Below are 24,592 nucleotides of genomic sequence, written 5' to 3' on the forward strand. Positions count from 1 at the left end.
CCATGCACGCAAGAACGGACTTAGCAGTCGCTAGCGTTCTTACGTACAGATTGCGCTAGGGGCGGCGATATTTGGCCTCCCTTCGAAGAATTCTTACACGCGCAGGCGTGGGTTAGCGGCAAATACAATGCCGCGGTACCTTTTGGTTGTTGCTATATAGGTTATAATTTTAGATTTCGAACGACCGAAAAATTTCTTACTCTATTTTCCGACCTTCCCGACCCTTGCAGCTCGAAGGCTGCAAGGGTCGGAGCATGACTCCCCTGATTCCCCGCTCATATACACCCTCTCCCCAACCATCCCTGCATCTCGATGTCGCCGCAGCGGCAGACCAAGCAATCGCGCGCTGCGCAAAATAAAATTACGCAAATGCAACGCGTTGTGAAAGTCTGCGTTAATGCGAAACATTTTGCCGCTCAAAGCATGTGTTGAAACATTTGAACGTATATGGTTTTGTGTGTACTTTATTTCCACTGTGTAATCTAGCATCGGAATCAAGCACACTGACGCATATGCCTCTAGGAACCCGGCCTTCTACAGTAGCATGATCGTGACGTGAATCTCCCTGACGCATTGAGTAGTAGAACACGTAACGCCATATCGAGCACACTGCACGGCGCATCAGCGCCCCCAACAAGAGCAATTAAACACCAAATACATGCGAGTGGCGAGCGGCGAACGGCGAGCGGCGATGACTTAGCGGTCATGTTCCGTGTTGCACACAGCGGCCCAAAATCGGTGTACACTAGTCTGTGCGGACCCAGTGGAAACCGAAATTTACGCACCTGTGTGCCACATGTACTGCGTTCCACAAGTCCGCACACCTGTGGATGGCAGTGCGCATTGAACGTATAGGTCATCTGCTGTTTAAGGGATAGAGGGAACGAGGGAGAGAACGCTTGATGTCACTCTCAAACGCCTGCCTGCAACTGGATAAGCCGGCGCGACGCTCAAGCTGTGATTAAGGTAATGAGCCTGGGGAGCCCACGTGCAAGCGCTTGCATGTAGGCTGGCTAGTCTGAGGTGCAGTACTATATTTGGAGGCGGAGTGCAGGAATACTCGTGGGCTGACACTTTGGTACGTGCTCGCTAATAAACGCCGGATTGTCACAAATAACTCCCGGAAGCCCATATGCTAGTACAGACACCTATAAGTCTTCCTTCTTTCCACGGACCATTTCTGAATGGAATGCTCTGGCTGCACCGCACAACATGTGACTTCCTTTTTAAATATGTGAAGGGCTGTAAATGTGTAAATGTAAATCTGATCAATCATCACGGTAAGTCCTCGACTCTCGAACACCCTTCCTTGTCGTGTGCAACGCTTAGCTGCCTATTCTCACTGATCTTGTGCTTTTATCTAGTTTACAGCGCTTTGTCTGCACCCTCTTCTGCTTTCTATAATCGACCGGTGAGAACGGATTGATTGAGGCTTTGTGTTTTGATAATTTCACGAAGCGCTTTCTGAACAAAATAGCTTAGAAAAGTGTATATTTAATTACTATCCTTCGAATATGAATGCGTATTAATGTATCTACATATATCTTGTATTTATATATCTTTAGCCTTGCAGTTAATTACGTCTACCCGTCCTGCAAGGACCACAACAATGTGTTCAGCAGTATGTATTAAATAAATAAATAAATAAATAAATAAATAAATAAATAAATAAATAAATAAATAAATGTATTCCTGATGGCCAAAATTTTACCTTTGAGGCTGTATAGAGAACAGCTATACTTAGCATAAATACACACGTACGTGTTACGTAATAATGATTTATTCCTTAGTAGCAATTCGCTGCTAGTAAATTCCATTTCATTTACTGCACAAAAACTCATTAACGCAATATGATAACGTGATGTGATGTTAAGTAACATTTGTGGACGTTATATGACGTTCACCTTCCAAGTTAGTAAAACAAGGAAGTTTTGTTCCCGTCTGCCGGCATTTTCAAATCAACGATATTGATTACTGTGTATTCACTAAATTTGTTTCTCGTCACTTCATCTAATTTTCGATTTCTCTCTTTTCTGTTTCTCCCATAAAGTACGGGAAGCAGCCTGATGCCACAGAAGAAGAATCCGGATGGACTCGAACTCATACGTGGCAAAACCGGCAGGATTTCCGGACACGTCAGATTTATTTGATTTGCCTCCGGTTTCCTTCCCTTTCTTTTCCGAACAAACGAAGCATATTTTGTATTTTCTTACTCGTGACGTTGTGCATATCGCGCAAAGCCGAAGTCGCATGCCTAAAGTTTTCGCGAGGTATAAAACCAAATTAGGCGCCACTGTAAATTACAGGCTAACAATATCACGGACAAACTTCAAGCAGTCTCGAAGCTATATTTGAACAGGCAATCGCCATTGCATATCTGCATCGGTCCCAGTAGAGAGAGAGAGAGAAATTTATTTACAGAAAGGCAGAGAGGTCGGCCTGAGCTATAACTTGCTCTGGCCTGCTACTCTACTCTGGGGAAAAGGGACGGGGAGGGAAAGGGCTGATGAATGATGATGGTATAAGGAAGAGATGCGTATATACAAATTCACAGAGTTGTGTTATCTCTAAAGGCGTGCGTCCAGCCCAGTGGCTTGGAGAAAAGCTACAGCGGCTCTTGTGACCAGGAAACATGGCACTGCACTCTTGCTAATGCAGCAAAATGAACTTTGCCACACATTGTTTTTCCTATGTGTAACAAAATAATTATGCGCGTTCGATTAGCTTCGAGTAATCAACAATCGCTATTATTCGCAACACATCCGAAGCGATACCTCTCCATTAATGTTTGCATGTTTTTCGCTTCCAAATGTATACCTAGGTGCACCCAGCTACGCATTTTACTACTGAGCTTAGTAGAGCCTGTTGTTCTGCCTTCCTGTAGATAAAAAGAAGCGTTTGCTCGCAAATGTGGTAGCAAGTGATGTTAGATCGAAGTCTAAAAATCTGGCACACCAAAGGCATGTGCGTGGGTTTCACACTGGCTCAAGCGCTCCCAGTCTGAGCCTGAGGTGGTTTTCTGGAACGATAACTTTCGGGAACGTGCGGTCACTTTCGCGAGATTTACCGTGACGCACCGGACGCGTCTGCGCTGTCAGCCGACTGAGTTCCTCGCGGAATGCCAAACACGCTCTCTCAGTAAAAGTGCCAGAAACGTTGGCGCCGGTTGACGCGGTTGACGCCAACGCGGCAGGTGCCGATCTGGCGAAAATGATCGTATCTGGCGAAAATCTGGCGAAAGTGATCGTATCTTCTCCAAAGTGATCGTTCGAGAATGCCATCCCTGCTTGCGTCGCCATTCTTTTTAATCATTCACGCGTGCTTTCTTTACGTTACGAATAAGACGTTTCACGTTGATATGGAGTGCTATTCTGCCGACTGTCAAATTCTGCAACGTTGAATTCCGCCATGTTACCGTTTTCAGCCAATCAGAGGCGCTGTAGCAGCCCCGCGGGCCAATCGGCGATGACAAGGTGGCGAATTCAGCGATTATTATTACCTCAGGGTCCATATTCTCGATGACCACTTTCCGGAGAATGCTCACTACTGCGTCACGGCACGTCCAGGCTCAGCAATTCGAAGCACCTAAAAAATTGCGTTCACGAAAGTGATTGACTGAGAATATACACGGCGCCAGTTCTCTTCTTTTTGTCGTAATCGGTTATCCTGAAGATACAGTAACTATAATAAGATTTACGTAGAACGCATGTTAGATGTTGTAGCACTTTCTATAATATATTCACGTAGCCAGCCTGACCGACTTTCATTTGCGCAGTGCATACGATACTGCCCTCCGCTATGGGAGTCGAACATCCTGCAAACGCCAACAGGAAAGTGAAACGAATCTCGTTCTGCTCCATTTCGCAGCTCGTCGGCTTCCTTATGGTCCTCAAAGGCCTTCCGAGCACCTACAACAAAGACATTCAGGTATGCTGCCATTTTTGTCGTCATGACAGCGCTCCTATAGCTCACTTGCGCCCTGCAAAGTCTTTTGCGAAACTGTTAAGAAATAACACAAGATGGAAGTGCATCAGTTATCTTGACATAATGCGCCTTGGCCAGGATTAGCGCTTATAAATGCTCCGTTACATTGAGACTAGTCATAAATATACACTCCGCGACAAAGAAATTAATCATCTGAAACGACCATTAATCTGGAGGCTAAAATTTTGTCGTGTAGAATTCTGCCATGTTGGCGTTTTGACCCAATAAGAGAGGCCGTAGCAGTGCCGTGAGTCAATCAGACAGGAAAAGATGGCAAATTTATTGATGTTTTCCCCAGGGTCCTTATTCTCGATGAAAACTTCGGGAGAACTTAAGCCTCGCTTCCGCGTCACGTAATGATCAGGCTCGGTCATCCAGCCACATTCTTTTCTTTGTATTTCATGGATACTCTATCTCAAAGAAACGCATTAACCTCCTGCGTTATAGCCACGCCGACAAAGTCGATGTTCATGCTTTAAGTTATTGTTAAGCTCATCATCCATAACCTCTCATCGTTATATTGCCTTTATGAAGGTGCACGATCGTAGGACAATTGTCCATTGGATGCTTTAGTCTGGCAAAAATCCTGACAAAATTTGTTTTAGGGTATAATTAAAACGTATAGCTTTATCGCCGTGAACTATAAAGTATAACCCATTTATTCAGACATGCACGGTATGATAAGTTATATTTATCTGTAAAATTCCGCCTTATAGGAGGACAAGGAAGCCGTCTTTGACGCCTACGACACCCTGGCTGCATCATTGGAAATAGCCGCTGGTAACGTGGAAACAATGAAGGTAAAGCTTGATTGGTCAATCACGACAGTGGCCACCGATACATTACTGACTACGTACGTGACACATTACTACTTACGCGATACACTACTGACTACGTTTCTTTCCCCCTCACTCGTAAGGTACGCAAATCTGCCTGTGAATCTGCTCTAAGCCCCGACATGCTGGCCACGGATGTTGCCTACTACCTCGTTCGGAAAGGGGTGAGATACATGTTGTTAATTCAGCTTACATGTTATAAGTAGCTGCTGATGTAACCACAATGTTGCTACTACATTAATATCACAATGTTGCTACAGTGTTTTATTAAAGGTACGCGATAGCAGCAGCTGCGATTATCGCCGCATTAAGGCTTTGTCAAGGTTAGGTGGACAGATCTTATAGAATACGGCCCTCTTTTCGCAATGATAGCTTCATGTACACGTGTGAAGATGAAACAAGAGCGACGCTCAAACCAAACTGTTTCTGCGGACTCATATAGCTTCTCGTGAGGCTGTTTCTCAATAGATGCTTCCAGAGCCCATCTTCCCATCCCATCTTTCTTTTTTCTTGTCTCATTTTTGCAGACGCCATTCCGTGACGCGCACCACATTGCCGGTAAACTGGTAGCTCTTGCCGAGCAGAAGAATCTGCCCATGACAAGTCTCACCTGCTCCGACGCGAAGTCCGTGTCGTAAGTGATTTCATCTTATCGACCTGCTGATGGCTCAAAAAGCATGAGCTGCGTCGATCAGTACAGTTGGCGACGACGGATTACAAGCTCATGCAGCCATTAATGTCGACGAGACATCAACTGCGTCATTGTGACATGCAAAGCAAGTCAAGCAGGAATCGTGTAGCCCACAGCGTAAATGTTTCTTTACTTAAGAGAACCCAGCCGATACGGACAATCGCACCTGTTAACGTCCTTAGTATGCCGATGATAACGCAACGCAGGGAATGCATACCACGCAGGGATGGGCAGAAGTGAGAAAGCAGGAGACAGGAGATTCTGGCGTATTAGCAGCAGCGGAACAAGAACGTTTTTTTTTCTTTCACCTTTCTATATGCAGTCGACCAGCAATAATTCGAACTAGAATAACCCGAAACCCCGCCTTGTTCGAATAGACCACTGGATCTTCGCTTGCCGGCTGCGTGTTCAATGGATTTGAAACCGCATAATTCAAAGAAGGCTTTCGCTCAATTCAAGTTGTTTTTGGCGGCCTGGACGCGACAACACGGTTAAGAACAGAACAGATGACGATGCGACATTCACTAAACATGAATAGTTAGTACATGCCCATGTTTGCTGTGGAGGCTGACTGTGTATGTTGCCGCAGACCACTGCGAAAGGCACCATCTCACGATAGGAAGTACGAGATACCGGATTTGCAAGAGCGGGAACCCTCTCACCTTTCAATAATTAAAATGAGGGGTAGTTGGTTCATGATTACAGAAAAACAGCGCCAGAAGACGGGATGCGATAGGAGGCACACAGGCACTCTGCTGATTAACGAATGCATGCATTTATTATGATGATGTGCCTTTTATGCAGAGACAAGGCAGCCGTAACAAGACCAAAAAACAAAGGGAAAAAAAGAACAAGGAAAGAAAGGAAAAGGTTGGGTACATATAAACGTCTCGTTACAAAGCCGTAGCAAGAACAAAGTTATTTCTTAGAAAGGTTAGGGTGGTATGCGGACGCAAACAAGAGTGGCACGATCAATTTCCAAAATTTTTATTATTTATCTCGCGCATCTATAAAGGCGTCTATGTAATGCTTTACACTCAGAAAACACGGGCGTGTACTCGTGCACTGACGAAAGTGCAATGCAAGATGTCGATAGATCGCAAGTTTTCCTACGTCGTTCTTGTGCGTTGTTTTTTTTTCTCAGCCTATCGTTGACACATCTGCCTGGCTGGCTGACTTATCGTTTTCAACACGTCAAAAACAAAGGGTACCTATACCTCCTGCCCACGCTCCACAAACCAGTTCTTGTGCCTAGACATGCACACTGGTTGCGTACGCGTGTCAGAATTGACGTTTGCGCATATACCAATTAGCTTGCACGGAGCTGAAAAAAAAAAATACGACGCCGAGACCCACACTTTGGCCAGTATTTGTAAGGTCGTGGGGGATAACGTGCAAGCAAAGTAGCACAGACACTTTGACAACGCAGTGTCTGCATGCTCCTTCCTATCCCGTACCGTCTTCTAGCGCTGGTTTTCCGTGACCTCTCTCCTTTCCTTCGTTAAATACGTTGGCGGCCCGTCACCACCTTTGGTACATAGCTTCTTTTTTCTGTTTTGTCTAGCTTTGTTGTACTTCAGATAATCAAGATAATCACATCTTCGTAAAGCTCGAACACAATTATGGCGAGTGGACTGCGAATGAGGCACCAAGTTATTCTAATCGGTGCTATAAAGGTCGGCGCCAGTCAGAACGTGAAACAGGGAGTAGAAAACGGTTCCACGTACCTTTCAATTTCGAGAAGAATGGCTTCATTACATAATGGAGCATAACGTTTCAGTCTATGCAGGATCTACGAAACACGAACGTCATTTGGACCCTCAATTCTAGTTCTGTGCTAAAAACGTCCCCAGGGCTTAAAAAAAAACTGACCGAAAGACTTCTATTCAGACATCCGTAGCACTACAAAGTGCAGAAGAAATTGCGCAACCTCGAATGATCTGACGCATATCCAAAATGGGATAACCCGACGATGAAAATTAGAGTGCCAATTTGTTACTGGCTCACTCGCCTAATCTCCGCTCGCGCCGATGCCCACCATACAGGGTCCGTCTCAGGAATCCCGAAGTGCGTTGCTAGAATTATGCAAAGAAATAAACGAAAATATTAAGCCAAACTATAATTCCTACACGCTGTGGCAATCGATGTCGTACGAAACATTATGAAGCATCGCTTGGACTTGTAGGAGGATCTGACACATGGACCAACGTATCAGGCAAGACATCGTGTGAGTTGTAAAAGCAGCAAGACGACGGCAACGGTATAACGACTGATATTTTTTTTGTACTCAGGCAAAAAAAAAAAAAGTTACGATCTGTTCCGTTACTTTCTTAGCCGCTACCGAAAGCGGCAAAATGTCTCACAGCATCCACATAGTGCCATCTGCTACCAAGGAAGAACTGGGGCATAGGAGCCAATCCCAAAGGCAGTGCGGTCTAACGCATTGCCGATCCTGACATCGAAGAGGATGACATGACATGACAAGAACTTTATTTGAGTCCTGAGGGACTGAGATCTAGGGGAGCCGAAGGGGAATCCCCAAGATCAAGTTGGTGGCTCCGCCCAAGATGGGACCGGGAGATGAAGTCCCGCCGCAATGTCGTGGGCCCTCTGGACAGCCTGGAGTTGAATGCGGAGATTGCTGCTCTTGAGGCATTCCTCCCATTGTTCTTTCTTGATGAAGAGGATACTTTTCTTTTATTGAGGAAGCCCGAAAAAATGCGGGATAGGAACCTACCTTCCCAAAAAGGGATAAGTCATAACATGCTTGGCATTGAAATTGCGCGGTGCCCTGCGTAGATTCAAACACCAGCCCCACAGAGTAATAGTCAGTTTTTGTAACTCTCAACCACTCTAGCGTTACTACTGCGAATAAACATACTACTCCCAGAGAGTGCGGTCTGCAGTTGCGCCGCTGCCTGCCATGATTTGTCGACGCGACGCTCTCTGCCTTACATGTGCCGTATTTTCCCGACTAAGTCCGCTGACTATACACGCCTAGAAGTTAAAATTTTGCGAGTTACGGACTATCCTTGGGTGCGGACTATACAATATTTTATTTCTGAAAGTCAGAGGCGTACTTGAAAAAAAAAAAGGAATCGAGGCCACATTGCGCCGGCAATCTTTCCCCGCGTGTCAAATCGCGTGTAGTGAGATCAGCTCCGCTATGCCAGCTCGCGATGTTATGCAAGTGAATGCTGCTCGCCATAATTAAAGACGCCCCCACTTTTCAACACTTGCGCGAAATATCGTTGCCAGATGCGCAATGCGTCTAGTTTATACGCGACTTCGTGAATGCGCCGAACACAAAGAACAGTTGTGATGGCGCCGAAAAAGACGAAGAGCATTCACGGCACACTGCTCGAGATCGCTGAACTCGAGCGTGAGCAAGAACTAAAGATTCTAAAGACGGTGAAGGAAATCTGGAGCCGTTAATCAAATCCGACATGCTTGACTTGTTTTGTTCTGACAGCCCCGACGAGAATGGTATATATGGACGGCTTATAGAATTGACTCCCACATTTAGTTTAATGACGACACCAGGATTTCACTTTTTGACAACAAGATTTTTGCTTACCTGCTGTTTACTCGTTGCAGACGAGATAAAAACACGTTTTACGTCAAAGTTCGTTCCAGCGGACTATTTAGATGGTGCAGATAACCTAAGTTTTTATTCTAATCCCAAATCGGCGCTTGAGAACAATACTGAGGGTGCGGACTATAGTCCGGAATATACGGTAAATTAGCATCTAAGTCAAATAGCTGAAACGAAGCAAGCGGCAAGAAGGTCTTGAGGCCGGATATGAAGGGGAAGTAAAAATAACCTTAGGTCACAACGGAACAGGTTGTAACGGTTCTTCGCTGGGCATTACCAAAAACTCGGCTTTGTGCCATCGCTGCCGCCGTCATACTATCATTCGCCGTAATCGTTGTCGTGTCGCTACTGTCGCCGTGTGCGCGCTTATGTCACACACACATTTCTCGCCTTACACAAACACGTTGGTCCATCTGGCAACACTTTGCAGAACCCCACACAACGCTAGATAGCTGATGATGATTGATGGGGTTTGACGTCTCAAAGCAACGATTGCGGCTGTGAAAGACGCCGTACTGTAGGGCTGTGGATTAATCTCGACAACCCGGGGTTCCTTAACAGGAGATTAAATAGAAATACAAAATACTCGCGGGGATCTATACTCGTTCATTTAATAATAATAATATTTGGGATTTTACGTGCCAGAACCACTTTCTGATTATGAGGCACGCCGTAGTGGAGGAATCCGGAAATTTTGACCACCTGGGGTTCTCTAACGTGCACCTAAATCTAAGCACACGGGCGTTTTCGCATTTCGCCCCCATCGAAATGCGGCCGCCGTGGCCGGGATTCGATCCCGCGACCTCGTGCTCAGCAGCCCAACACCATAGCCACTGAGCAACCACGGCGGGTATACTCGTTCATTTCGCGATAATGATTTATCAAAAGAGAAAATGAAGATCAGTCTTTTTTTTTAATTTAGCGCCATAACGCCGCTCCGGAATGCGTCAGTGTGACATCACGCACTTCGAAGTTTTTTTTGTGTGTGTGTGTATTTGGGCCGTGTTGGCTTAGTAAATAAAAGTTCCCAAAACTTTCCATGTTCATCGTTTGCCTCCTGTCAAACACAGAATTGTCCATTTTTACCGATTATGAGTAAACAGATGCCGTCAATATCTGTGACGTCACGACGAACAGGTGCGGCAGCTTCAAGGCGGCGGCGCCACTTGTTTTTTTCTTTTCGCGCCGCCTCTTCTGGCGCACCAAACCCCATCTCGCTCGGTAATAGTGCCGTTTTTTTTTTTGTTGGTAGTATATACAGGTAATTTACTAATGCAGGTGTACCTTCACCGTGCGCCTAAACCTACGCACTCGAGTGTTTTTGGATTTCGGCTCCCTCGAAATGTGGTCGACGCGCTGAGAATCGAATCAGCGACCTCGTACTTTCTAACAGCAAATGCTGGATCTCCAGTTACCTGCAAAATACTTCGCGTAACATCGACTCCCATAGTGCATTGTATGCGAATATTTTTCTTTAACGACACCTAGTGGACACTGCCTGAATCTTTGAGAGCTCGATGCCTACGATAACTTGAGACAAGGAGTACGAAGTGCTTCCACGCACCATGTTATTTTGAGAACAATGATTTGATTAAACGATGGGGCTTGCCGTTCCAAGTCTACACGGGTACTAATGCATAGAAATTTACCTTTTGGACAACAAACATTGATTAGTCATCCGATTGAAGTAAGATTGAAAAGCCCTTCCCCCCGATGCTGCTCTGGATGCGGCCTTGTTGCCCTAGCATTGCTATCGTATGATTTAAAGCCAACAAACTAAAATATATAACCTGTTCTAATCCACCATTTCTCTAGCATTAAAATTAAATTCTTGGGTTTCACGTGCCAGAGAGAGAGAGAGCAAATGATAAAGGAAATATAGGGAGGTTAACCAGGACTGAGCCCGGTTGGCTACCCTACACTGGGGAAAGGGAAAAAGGGGACGGTCCCAAGATCTTCTTCAAGGTGAACGGTGTTCTATCTAGCTGATTGAGAGCTGTGCAGAGGTCATGTCTTTCATTTTGAAAAGATGGGCAGTAGCACAGTAGATGTTCTATAGTTCCCTCGGCACCGCAGGCTGGGGTCTTGAGCAAAGACCTCGTAGGGTACGCCACACACGGGACAATGGCCAAAACTACGATATGGTTATGAGGCATGCCGTAATTAAGGACTCCGGTTAAATTTCGACTACATGGGGTTCTTTAACGTGCACCCTATGCGCGGTACACGGGTGCTTTTTTTTTTCTGCATTTCCTCCCCATTGAAATGCGGCCGCCGCGGCCGAGGTTGGATCCTCGGGCGTTTGGCAGCGCAACACCAAAGCCACTACGCCACCACGGCGGGTCACTAAGTCGGCCTAAATAAATCGACAGCTGCTGTGCTTAGTGTTTTTTTCTTCTTCTTACAGTGACGATAATAATCACAGTCACGCCGTCCTCTCGTCTTTGCAGTGAACTCTTCGACGACGACTTAGCCCAGCTCTGGAACTACGAGCACTCAGTGGAACAGTACAAGGCGCCCGGTGGCACTTCGAGGGAGAGTGTTCTCGCACAAATCGCTGCCCTGCGACAGTGGCTCACCGAAGAAAAACAGTGCTGCTAGGCCCTGTGTTACTGCACACCTTAATGTTGCAAAATGTTAGCGAAGAGACGAGGTCGTTTTGTTGAAATTCCCATGCAGACCATGCTTGCAGAATTCGAGACTCATGCGTGTTCCCACAACTTAAGGACTTTAATCGTCAACTGTTGTTGTTGCAAAAGATTAGGGGTGTACGAATAGCAGTTTTTTCAGACCTAATGATTACGAATTGAATAGTGCCAATAGCGAATCGAATAACAATCTAATAGTTCTGGATCCGAATAGAATCGAATATAAGATATTTTTTTAATAGATAGCAAACAATGTGCATCCTTCTCACTGTTATCATCATAGAAATTTAACCATCCTGATATATACAACAATATAAAGTTTTTTTTTATCATCACACTGTACAACATAAAGCATGTTCCATTAAAATTGCAAATGCAGTATTAGGAACACCTAAGCATATTGTTTGCAAACTCGGGCCTCTTAAGACAATAAGCGGTCGTACATTATTATATAAGGCTTTTAAAGATAACCTTGTGGATCACTTATTATGTGTGTACACCGCCGCGACTAGACATGCGTATCGTCTGCGGCGACCACAGACAGAAAGAAATGTGCCCCTTCAATAATACGAGTGGTAGCGGCAGATGGCGCCACTATTGTATGAAGTGCGCAGCAATTAAACGCATTCTGATTTAATCCGATAAGAGAACACAGGTTCTACATCTATAAATAGTATCAGACAACATCAACTGCCGAATGGCGTGTCTAAATATTTAATTGCGAGTTATTGTGTTTACCCGGAAAAGTCTGGCTGACAGAGCGATCCAGCGTGCTCTAATACAGCCCACTGTGGATCGGATGGAATTTCACGTTTGATCGTGTACAGTCGATGAAGTTAAGTATCAGAGAACTGTCGAAAAGATATTCGTGTTTTCGAATAGGGACTGTTTGATTCGAGGACCTAATCAAAGACTGACTATTCGATTCGGGGAATAGGCCAATATTGAATTCGTTATTCGAAAGTTTCGAATATTAGCGCATCTCTACACGCTATGTTAGCTACGACGGCGATTCTAAAATTACCCGCGCTTCCTCTTCGTATGATACGAGTACATCGTTAGTCTAATTACTGAAAATACAGATACGTGATCGCCATAAGCGAGCAGCTTTTCCAACACACTTTGTCAATCTGTCAGCCAGCAGCATAATCCGACAGAATGTAGTCATATGCACACTCCATGTTGTCAACTGTCGAGGACGTTTGTCCGACATGGGCTTTACAGCACTTGTGCTCCCTTCCTTGAACTTCTGTATACGCTCAAACATAAGTTATCGCGAGATACGGTTCTCCACTCTGCTCACAAAATCTTCCTTGGATAGATCAGACACGCCCGTCGACCAAGAGAAACGAATTCCTGCAAGATAATGTTGTTTAGTGCAAATTACACTTTATTCTTAGCTCTCCGTGGCTAGTCGAACTGGCGTAGCTGGTTCAGAGCTGTACGCTTACACAGCCGTGGCAGGCGAGACTGTGACCTCGTACTTGAAGACCGTATACCGAAAAGCGTATGGTAGGGGTGTCGACAAAGTAAATTACAAATAATTTTGAAATCGGGCACGAAGGGGTCATGACATGATAGGCGCAGTTAACTGCAGGGGGGGGGGGGGGAATGCACGCAAGTGCGCTTTTCATAAAGGCCGCACTTGCCGGCCGTCCCTCTTTATGGCATAACTGATCATATAAGGTACGGCGCCAAAATTTAAGAAAGGGAATCGTCACGATTTCTTAACTTTCTTTCCAGATTCCAGATATCAGCCGCTCGTAGCAGCGCGAAAGCACGATTTCCGGCAGGAGAACAATTTGTCAGCGGTGCTGCAGTTCGGTTAGTGCGGTTCAAGTCACTTACCGCAAGTTATAGCGAAACGGCATACGCACAGCTGTTCTAAAGAAAGTACTGGTTTAATGAATTTATGCATCACAATTTAAAGATGAATTTATGCATCACTCTGACAACACAAACGTTGTTATCATTTTATGATGACTGTGCCTCATTCAAAAGCTAGGCGGAACTCGTAATTGCTTGACGCTCTTCGAACAGACGGTTTCGCAAACACGGCGGCAGCAGTGAGCCTGTGACCACTATAAACTTCCGGTCACGTATCCTACCAGTCTATTTTGGCTGAGAGAAAAAAAAACGTGTCTCCAAGTTGTATCAACGTTTGGGGAGTCTATATTTACGTAATCAAATAAAGGAAATGTGCATGATGCTTCACGCACAGGTACGTTTCTTTTTATGTCACGCAATATTGGTTTGTAAAGTTGTGATGATTGTAATTATTATAGCGGAATAAAGACCCGAGCTTCAGATCAAACACACCTACATGTATTATGCTAAAGCCAGTGCACTTACTACTTCCATTCCCTACATCGTCTCGGTCTCCGCATGTCAACAATAATCTTCAACGTCTTCCCGCGGGGCCGAGGTGATTCTTCTCAGTAGCCGGATCCTGGGAGCTCGCTTCGAGAGTGTATTTCTGTGTCCAGAAGACAGTCGAAACGCACGGAGCTGCGCAATACCATCATTTTCTGCGCGCTGTTGCGTTCTACAGGGTAGCGTATCCCACCGCTGCGGATCAGTTGTTGCGACGCCTGTTTATCGAAGCTCGACCGACGTTACTATTGGATAGCGTGGCGTTGTCGGCGGGCTGCAGGCATCCGGTAGACCATGGCGCCCAGGCAAGGACGAGACGACTTCTAGTGCGAAACTTGCACGGTTTATTCAATGGTTGGTGAAAGATGAGAATAGAATGGAGTGAAAAATGCATTGCGGAGCCCCTTTAAATAGGCTCACTAAAATCGTGGGCGGGATCTTGCTCACGTCAACCTCACGTGACAGGTACTGAGTCTAGTTGTGGATGGGCGGCGGGTACCTTTTTCCCTGGTGACCTTTCTTCTAGGCGACATTGTGGTTGGACGGCGGATACCTTTTCCCCTGGTGACCTTTCACGAGCTTGCCTCCGCTGGTGGCAATCGGCGGGTCAGCGATGTGCGGCAAGTCCTTTCTTCTAGGCGTCGCTGGTTCGCGGAAAGGGTCCCTTCTAGAGTTGCGCAGTTTGCGGAACGGGTTTTCACGCTTACACACAAAGGGGCCTGTGAACACTGCGGTGCATCTGCCAGACCGGTCATCCACTCGAGACAACCATGACAAATTAGGCACCTATCCGGTTGAGCAAGTTCCTTCGAGCGCCCTTTTTTCGGGGTGTTAGATGCCAACCGTAACAGTGCGCAAACAGCACTCTGCCAAGCTTCCATAGCAGTAAATGTGCGATGACAAGGACTTTGCTATCATCACGTAGCCGAGATATTTGGAGGTGGGCAGAACGGTTGTACGCGGACAGAAGTTGGAGCAGTGTACATTCGCTTCCATTAGATCGGTACCTCTGCTGCCAGACGTGTGCGATACCATGCGCACTGGGGTAGCTCAGCTCTTGTCGACAACCTACTGATGATGATTATTCCCTTCGTAAAACATATGGTGCGTCTTCCGAACAAGGCGTGCGATGGAGACATTGGTTAAAACTGATAAGTTTTTCTATGAAGATAAGAAGCCTGCTGTTCATATCAGGTTCAACTTCACAGAGAGCGGTAGATAGGGCTTCTGCTTTCAAACCGCTCTATGCGCCCAACAGAATGTCTAAACATGTTCTTCCGCCGTCCAATAATGCATTCCCACTAGCCTATTCAGCAGGAATAACAACTCTATTTGCCATTAAATTTAACTTTATCTTGAAGAGCCGGCGAGAGAGAGAGAGAGAGAGATCCTTTATTTGTAATGAGATCATTTTTCCGGCTCTCCATTTGTAATGAGATGGGGAGCCGGAAGAATGGTTTAAAATATTTGCACACTGATCGGAGTGGAAGGGCCGAGCATTATCCAAGTATGTGGCGTCGGGAATTCTACGCCGAGAGACGAAACGACGGAAGGCCGGTATAGTGCGGTGGTCGTTTTCACCTTCGTCGTTAGTTCTAAATGGATGGCACGAGTGACGGCGTAAGTGGAGGCCAACGATGTGTGCCTTTACGCTGGTAATAGCCGAGTCACCTCAGTAGAAGGGTCTGATTAGTGCAAACAAACTACATAGAACGAACTTTGTTCAGTCATTTTGTCTCGTGGCATCGGATAAAACGGCACTTCTCGACAACAGGCATGTCGTGTACGCAAGGCAAAAACAAAAAGCTGCATAACACCCTTTGAAATGTGTGAAAAATTTTCACAATACATAAATTCTCTCGAAACTCGCAGAACACGAGTCCAAAATGGAATACGCGCTCATGTGCAGCTAAAGGAACAAAAGTGATCAATACGTGCCTCATTGATAAAAAAAGATCCTGGTGTACGACACCGAAGGTGGCTGCGAGCTACTGCAGAGGGCCACCCACACGAAGTAAGTCAAGGGTGTCCACGAAATGATGTCAGCAGATAACTGGAGTGCGGCCTGATAGTGGTTTCCCTGTGCGCTGCACTTGAACTTGTGAGAATGTCTGTTTTTGGACATTTCGCAACCAGTATTTCCACGGCTTGAGAAGCCCTACGGTGCACAATGGTCCAGGTCGAAGACTGCATCGCTGACAGGTTACGAACAAAGCGATATATCCAGCCGGTGACTCGTAACTTTTACAGGGCGTTGTACATACTGCATATTCCCAGCTGCTATAGCGTGCGACACAAAATCTGCAGAGCGACACACGGACGGAAGTCCCTCCTGTCGCTTTTAGCAGGTCATAATGTTATTCTGGCAATTCAGGACTCCCAGCAAAAATGGGTCGTGATGTCACATTCATCTAGATGCTACGTTACGTTATGTAGAAGCCATGTATGTGATGACGTTGCTTGTGTTGAAGCAATACGCGGGAACGATTAAGGTTGTGTTCCTTGTTCAGCGGACACAGTAAGTTATCGTCACTGCTACGCATTCAAGGTGACGTGATGAAATGAGAAAATCTGCAGGTGCAAGTTGGAATCAACTAGCGCAATCCAGAGTGTAAGGATTGGGGGCTCAATCCCACCGTTCGTAACCAGTTTTCAAGATTGGAGTCGGGCATGAATTAGATGGTAGCTGGCCCATGCCGTCGTCCAACTTATCCACGCTGAGGACGTTCTTGAAGGGAAGGACTGCTTCTCATCGAGAACGAGGAATATGGGTTTATTTACAGTATCTACATAAGGTCGTTGCAGTTCATCAGTCTAGCATGATTGCGAGAGAAAGTACACTGAGCAGCCGCACAACAGCAGTTTATAAACACTCGGTCCTCCCTCGATCCCAAGGTGAGGGAAACGTTCGACCAGTAGACGAGCCGCCTATTTGCACGAGGGATTACACACTGTTAAGAATGGCCAGCTGAAATGCAAGTTTTGCCAGCCAGTTGCGACAGCGGCGGCAACTTTTCTTGGAACGCCACCGCTATGCTCTAGCCTCGTCGCCGTTGTGCCTGAATGCGATCGGCGGACCAACTATTGTTACTGAGCCCGCCACCGCCGCCTTGGTCTGCCGCGAGCGGGGGAGTGCTCGCGGGAACGTAGTTCGAGGCTCCTTCCCACGCGCCGTTCAAGACGCAAGACAATGAGCACCTGGCGGCGCGCTGCGGGGGTCAGCTCGGATAATAAAAGGCGCCTTTCCTAACGTAAGCCCCGAGTTCTACGAAGTCCGTCTTACGTCGGCTCCGGACCATGAACCTCGCGCAAAGAAGTGTGTGTGAGTGTGTGTAAGCCGTCCCGCGGAAAGGCGACTTCTTTACGATGACTGGACGGCCGTTTCCCTCACCTTGGTATCGAGGGAGGGAGGGAGGGAGGGAGGGAGGGAGGGAGGGAGGGAGGGAGGGAGGGAGGACCAACCGACCGACCGACCGACCGACCGACCGACCGACCGAACGAACGAACGAACGAACGAACGAGCGAACGAACGAACGAACGAACGAACGAACGAACGAACGAACGAACGAACGAACGAACGAACGAACGAACGAACGAACGAACGAACGAACGAACGAACGAACGAACGAACGAACGAGCGAGCGAGCGAGCGAACGAACGAACGAACGAACGAACGAACGAACGAACGAACGAACGAACGAACGAACGAACGAACGAACGAACGAACGAACGAACGGACGAACGAACGAACGAACGAACGAACGAACGAACGAACGAACAATGATGGCCACGATTCGGTAAATTGGTGGTTAGAATACACCACGTCACCCTCGCTCTCGAGAACCTGTGTTATCCACACGTTGTTTGTCCACGCAAGGTCTCGTCTTAGTTCTAACTTCGCCTCTGCAATCGCTATAAATGAATTAATGTATAAAAAGCAGAATATATTCGAAACGAAAAACGTTGGCGGTAGTGAGTTTCGGACCTACGCGCCACGGTCAGAAGCCGAGTGTGTCACCCCACGGTGCTAAACGAGCACCTTCTAGAGAGCAGGCCTGTGCACTCTGCTTTATGACATCATGCTACTTGGACCAATATTTCCATTGCCAAACCCGGCGTGACGAAAGTGGTGAAGTAAAAATCACCGTGGCTTACTAGGAAGCGTCCCCCTTACATTCTATGGCAGTCGGGCAAGGTACCACGACGTCACGAATGGAAGTACACCGGCCTTGTGCCATCTAGGAGGCGTTGGCCAAGCGTCTCAATGCGCTCGCTTGCCCTCGCTTGCCCTCGCTGAGTTCATAACTCGAAGGAGCGCTCAGCGGTGGTCAATTGGATATTAATGCTTTCACATTCAAAATTCGTAAGTGCTTAGGAGTATTCGGATTTTTTTCGTTTCCTTGTTATGTTACGACGTGTATGCGGTTACGTCACCAATTATCTTTTCTTTCTTTTAAGACTGCCAATCATCTGCTATTACACTATTTTTACATCTACCGATTAGCTATTCTACTATATTTTTGTACTGCGTAATACCAAAGCAGGCTTTTCTGCACGGACACTACTAATGCGAGGAAGCAAGCTTTCACGCAGGCATGACGAGAACAGTTATCACTTTTCCCTTTCACACATATATATATATATATATATATATATATATATATATATATATATATATATATATATATTAATGTTTTAATTTTTTGTTCATTCCCCATCGACTATAAAATTCCAATCACCTACATTTACATTATTATAGCTAGAAAATGTCTTCGAGAAATTATGCATTTATTTTGCAGGTGAAGGGTGCGACACTTTTCGTGTTACGGATATATTTTGCTCGAGTACTTTCCATGGAATGCATACGCATTAATATGCTGCTGTGCCAATTTGTTATTACACAATAGCGCTAAGCGATGGGGTCAGTCATCTTGTTCTTGTTGCCCAATAATAGATCATGCACACTACGAGGGATTGGTCAAGACCCAGTGACAACAATGACGTCCTATGGATATCCTAGGCGAGAGTCTAATAAGCCCTGCGGGAGACCCTCACACGACCGTGTGGCGGCACTTTCCATGTCCTACGGACATACCTTGCATGTCTGCGAGGCCTATCATGGGTACATGGTGCGTACCTTTTACGGAGATATGACAGGGCCATTTGAACAGTATTTGCCATAATGTCCATTACAGTCGCAGCACCCGCTACATGACATATGCAAGGGGCAGCAGAGCGCCCGTGCATAAAGAACAGATACATATCGCACGCGCGTTGCGTGCGCAGGCACGCACGTGTGTGGAAGTGCCGCATGCTCCTCATTCTTGTAGGCCTTCCGCGAAGCGTAAGCGGCTCGTTGAACTAACTGAAGTTTCCAACTAAACGGCGTCAGAAAATTCGTAAGGTATGACGTACACACGAGTTGTAGACGGGATAGTTTCGAATTGCAATTAGAAAATGCGAGAAACATCATTCTTCTACAGGGAGACTCAAAGACAAAGCCTCACTTGGAAGACAAATATTCACGTGTATGCCAAAAAAGGTTCATATGGCATAACCATGGGACATCCGTGGTAGGATAACCAAAACAGGTCCATGTGCGATATCCTTGGAAAATCCGTGGTAGGATATACTGGACGCCCTGTGGATGTCCTATTTGTTTCCAAAATGGTGCATGAACATTGGGACATGATTCGGATGTTCAAATGCTTTTGTACACACCCTGATGGCACGTCTGCGATGTCCACAGTATTGCATAAATAAAAAAGAAAGTATACGGCAGTTAACTGACAAAAATATATGCCGATTCAACGCACACGTCGGGAATTTTCGAAATGCAACGATTTGGCGAGGCGGTTAGACGCTATACAACTGAGTGCGATGCACACAGTTTTTCATATTTTACTCCCGTACCACGCCAAGTCTCCCGCAATATTTATGCTTATGCAATAGAGGGTTTGCAAGCCTTGCTGAAATTCAAACAGTGGATGCACACTGCGAGACGTCGACTCACCGATGTCACGAGGGCGAAGGCGATTTTCGGTGTTTGTCGATGCAGAGGTGTACGCACAGAGAAGACATACTGTATATATATACTAAATTTACTACAGGGAACTCCGGCGCTGCGGTAATCCTGCTAAAATAACACACCGCATTGTCGAATCCTTGTGCTTAGTCGTTTCAAACGTTCTTGTGACGTTATTTATGAAGTTTTATATCTTCAAATTTCTTGGCACCAATTGTTTGCTAAACACATGCTCAGTGGCCCAAGTAAAACAAATCTTTAAAGATCAAGGAAGCCACAGTATATGTTTGTTTATGCACTACCGCATAAATGCGCTGTCATACGTCGACGCAGTTAATATCACGAAAACGAAGGCGATGCCTGATGCTGGGAAGCATGGCGAGGAGAAGTGTATTCACAGAGAAGTACTGCACGCATCTCAATGCATTCAAAATATTTTTATGCTCTTACTTTTCACAGTATCGCATACCCGCTCTCTTGTATCGGCCAAGAATGGGCACGTACCTAATAGCACGTGCCCAGTAGGCCAAGATTAGTTACCCAAACGTAAGAAATCTAAGAAAATAAAGAGGAGTCCTTGAATATCCTGTGCTATTACGTAGGAAAGTGCGTGTGATCTAGAGATACCCATGAACCGTCGTTATATGTACACTATTTTAGTAAAACACGTTGTTGGGAAAGTTGGTGCATTGCATTGAGAAAAAAACCAGCCAAAGAAAGACGCACACAGGAAACGTACAAGACAGGAAAGAGGCTTATATGTACACGTTTTATTTGTTTTATGTCAAGAGTGGACTACCCACTGGCACTTTGTCGGTCAAAATTGAAACATATTACCCAGACCGACACACGAAAAATCCTGGGATCGATCACAATAACTAGAAATGTCGAAGGTTTCTTCTCGGATTCCAAACATCAGCTGCTCCTTGCTACATAAGATAGTCCCAATTTCTGGTGAGGCAACATTTTGTTGACTGTGCTGCGCTTCCGGAAGAGGCAAGCTCCCGGTATTAGACACTGCTGGCGAAATAATGTGTCACTGGCTTAGAAAGCTTAGTGGTTCATAAGGCAAAGGTTTGCAGGAAGATGGAGGCTGCAAATGATCGAGAGTGATCAAACCATTTAGAAATGTCCTTGGAGCCAATGTTTTGATGAGGCGGCTTGTTCAGTGTCTTGACAAAAACTACCCTTATCCAAGCGTTTGCTCTGGATACATCTCTAAATATATTTTTCCTCTGTTGATCAAAACTTACTGGTCTGCTACAACCGATTTCTAGAGAAAGGTGGTTCACATACAGAAATATGGCTAACGCATCAATCTGAAAACATAATTGGTTGTTGTTATTATATAAGTGCCTCCTTTAAAGGGGCTCTGAGCCACTTTTATTGAAGCCTAGAAATGTAATTGAAGTTCAAATAGACTATTTCATAAATACTTTGTCCCAAAAAGTACTTCGATGCGTTCAGCAGAAGTGAATTTACTGGCAATCAAAGGTCCCTTATGATCCCATTGGCGGTGCTCCGTTCGTTCTTCAAGCTTGCATCGCACCTTGCATGGTGGAGCGGGGCGTGCCCACAACGCTCCACCTACACAACTACACCTTCTGTCCTTATAGACTGAGTTGCTCCGAAGTTTGTCTCGATTCTTTGCGTAACCGTGGTTATATGCCATTGGTACCCGTCGTGCGGAACTACAGCGGCGGCATACTGCCTCCTCCCCCCCCCCCCCCTCTTACGTCTTGATTTTTTTACCTCGGCGGCGCCTTCGTCCCGACCCCCTGCTTCTCCCCGCCCTTGAGTGCTTTGTTTTTGCTTCGCCTGTCCGAAAAAGTGCTTCTCTAAGTTGTGATGCGTATTGACGCTGGCGCGATGCTTGAGTTCACTGCAAGCTTTGTCATACCAGCTTGCCTCCTACTCGTCGCCCCCACCCCCCAACCCTTCCGCAAGTACTGTCCCCCCCGTATCTAGACATACGGGCGGCTTTGCCCGAAACTCTGTCGACGAAGGTCTGCAGGTCAGCTCAGCACACAGTGGTACACGATGAACTGTGCGCCCTCTCCCTCCATACACACACACACAGAGAGAGAGAATAAACGCTTGAAAGCATTGGTTCAGGAAGCCCATTTAGATTCTTCTAAATTCAGGTCGCCGTCACGGGCTACAAGTTGCGGCAAGGTTCTGACTGGTGTTGCACAAGTCGCGGGTCGCTTTTTTCGTCGCGACGATAGATTGGATCTTTCATAAGCACTACTCCAGGAAGGCACATGTAAACGGCAAACGGAGGCCTCAGGAGAGCATCTCAGGTTATAAATAAAGCAGGTGGCGCAGGATCTCCAGGGCACCCAAGGGGTAGCGGGGGGATCAAAGCTGGAAGCAGGGCGACCCGTGGGTTGCGGCCGCGGAGGCCGAAGCGTGCCAGGGGGTGTTCGTATGAAAAGAAATGGCTTTCCGCCATCGCGTACAGCCCATCTTATACACCCCTGGCACGCGCAGGCCTCGGAGAGCCCCAACCCACGGACCAGTCCGGGTTCTAGCTTTGGTGCCCTCGAGGCGCCGCCAATAATGTGAAATAATGACACGCTGTTACAATTAGTAAAAAAACACGATTGAATAAATATATTTACGTCCAGCCGCCAACTTGTGACGGCAAGTTCAGCACTACCGCGCCCCGCGACTTCTGCAACACCACTCAGAAATTTGTCCAAGTTGCTATCGCGGGATGAGCCGCGATAGCAACTTGGCAAAGTTCTGCCCGGGAAAGTATCAGCGCTGCAGACCAAAATATCATCGTCTTTGGCGGGAGCGGAGTAAGTCTGTATCGCAGTAGACTTGTGAACGTCGTGTTCTACGGAGAGCTTCCTGGCTGTCGAAGAAACAATCGTGGACAGCGACTTCACGGCTCCCACGTACCTCCTCAGTTTCACTCGCTTGACGGGCAGCCACACAGCTTCTCGTCAAGTTCGTCACAGCTGACGCGGAGTTGCTGCAGTGGAACATCGCTGACAAGGTTAAATATGTATTTTCGTATAATTTCGCCTCCGGTAACTGTCTATCTTATTTTCCAGGTCCTTTGCATGGTGACAGTTAAGGCTTCATAAATGATAATTTACCGGGTGGAAGACTGAAGAAGACGATGATGATGACATGAATTTCCTAGGTATACTTTGTGGCGCAAAACACATTTCTTGAAAAGGGACAGAAGAAAGGAAGACAGTGAAGCGCCGACTCTGTCTTCCTGCAGACTCTTCCTTTAATCTGTCCCTTTTCAAGAAATCTATTTTGCGCCACAAAGTATACCTAGGAAATCTAAGCACCAACTCGCCCAAGAAGAAGTCCTTTTGAGATGATGATGACAATTTCGATGACTGCCCGGAACGCTTAACCAATGAGCTTTTAAGCAAGTCCCCTCATTTGGAGCAATTCAAATTTGCCTGCACTGGCCACATCGCTTGCCGTAAAAGACGCCATTCGGCAGGTATGCCCTATTAAATAAAATATTGTTTTCAACTTATGTGCATTGATACGTCGTTCATTTATTACTATCTTCATGAACAATTGTTTGGACCAAGCTTTGTTAAATAATTTGCCATGAATGCATGGACAAAGAATGTATAAATATAATAATTGCTGTTTGAAAAGTAAGGGCAGACAACTGTGCTTATTACAGTTTCAGCGCTTTAAAGCTGTATTATGCAACTACCCCCCGCTAACGTTTAACCGAATTTTCGAGCATGCTTCGCTTTGTCATCTTGGGGATCCGTGGTGCATTTGCTGCCATGGCCGAGGTCATGAACTCTGCTTCCCATCAAATAGTGGCTGCAGATAATTTTGTCGCCGCAGGCCAGGCACCAAGCTTACGTGACTTCGAGGTCTGCTCTCACCACGTCGATCAACCGTTCTGAAATACCTCCGAAGACAAACAAAAAGAAAACTGGCACATCATGTAAAGAATGCCCACGGTGCCCCGAAGTTGTATTTTAAAAGAATTGGATTTGGTTGATTCCTTGTTCAAGCTATTTTTGTCTTATTGTATTTTGTGCTCCTTGCTATTTTTCTCCTGTCGTGATCTGCCTCTCCTTTTCTTTAGGTTACGCTCCCCTCCCCCGCCCGGGGAAATGAAATCCTGTGTACGTCACTCCTAGTAGAAATCGCTCTGCCCGCCAACACAGTTGCCTGTCATATAAGACCAGTCAGCGAGGCGGCAGTATGCTGCTTGTATTTTATTTGAATTCGAAGCCCATTTCATTAATACCAGCCGTAGTGCCTTAGCCATGGCACTATGTGCACCACATTTATTCTTAAAGGACAGGAAGGCGCAGCCTGTGCATTAATTTGCGCTGAATTTATCATAGGGCTGGAGAAAACGGCTCCACTTGATTTTGTCTAATGCAGTCTGGAAAAACGTCAGTGTGTCGTCGAGTGCAATGCCGTACGATTACA

At 46.3% G+C, this 24,592-nt stretch overlaps 1 protein-coding gene across 2 annotated transcripts in view; it reads left to right on the forward strand.

The window, feature by feature from the left end:
- Positions 1 to 14,068, forward strand: part of Argl (Argininosuccinate lyase) — a 76,459-nt gene extending 62,391 nt beyond the window's left edge. For both annotated transcript variants that reach the window (XM_075685995.1, XM_075685996.1), the window contains 6 exons: positions 2,051 to 2,135; positions 3,868 to 3,927; positions 4,701 to 4,784; positions 4,904 to 4,984; positions 5,348 to 5,454; positions 11,557 to 14,068. In XM_075685995.1, coding sequence (XP_075542110.1) covers positions 2,051 to 2,135; positions 3,868 to 3,927; positions 4,701 to 4,784; positions 4,904 to 4,984; positions 5,348 to 5,454; positions 11,557 to 11,707 — 568 coding nt within the window. In that variant the 3' untranslated portion in view covers positions 11,708 to 14,068. The remainder of the gene's footprint in view (positions 1 to 2,050; positions 2,136 to 3,867; positions 3,928 to 4,700; positions 4,785 to 4,903; positions 4,985 to 5,347; positions 5,455 to 11,556) is intronic.
- The last annotated feature ends 10,524 nt before the right edge of the window (positions 14,069 to 24,592 follow it).

Source organism: Dermacentor variabilis, chromosome 3 (assembly GCF_050947875.1).
Source record: "Dermacentor variabilis isolate Ectoservices chromosome 3, ASM5094787v1, whole genome shotgun sequence".
In the NCBI taxonomy this organism is placed as follows: Eukaryota; Metazoa; Arthropoda; class Arachnida; order Ixodida; family Ixodidae; genus Dermacentor; species Dermacentor variabilis.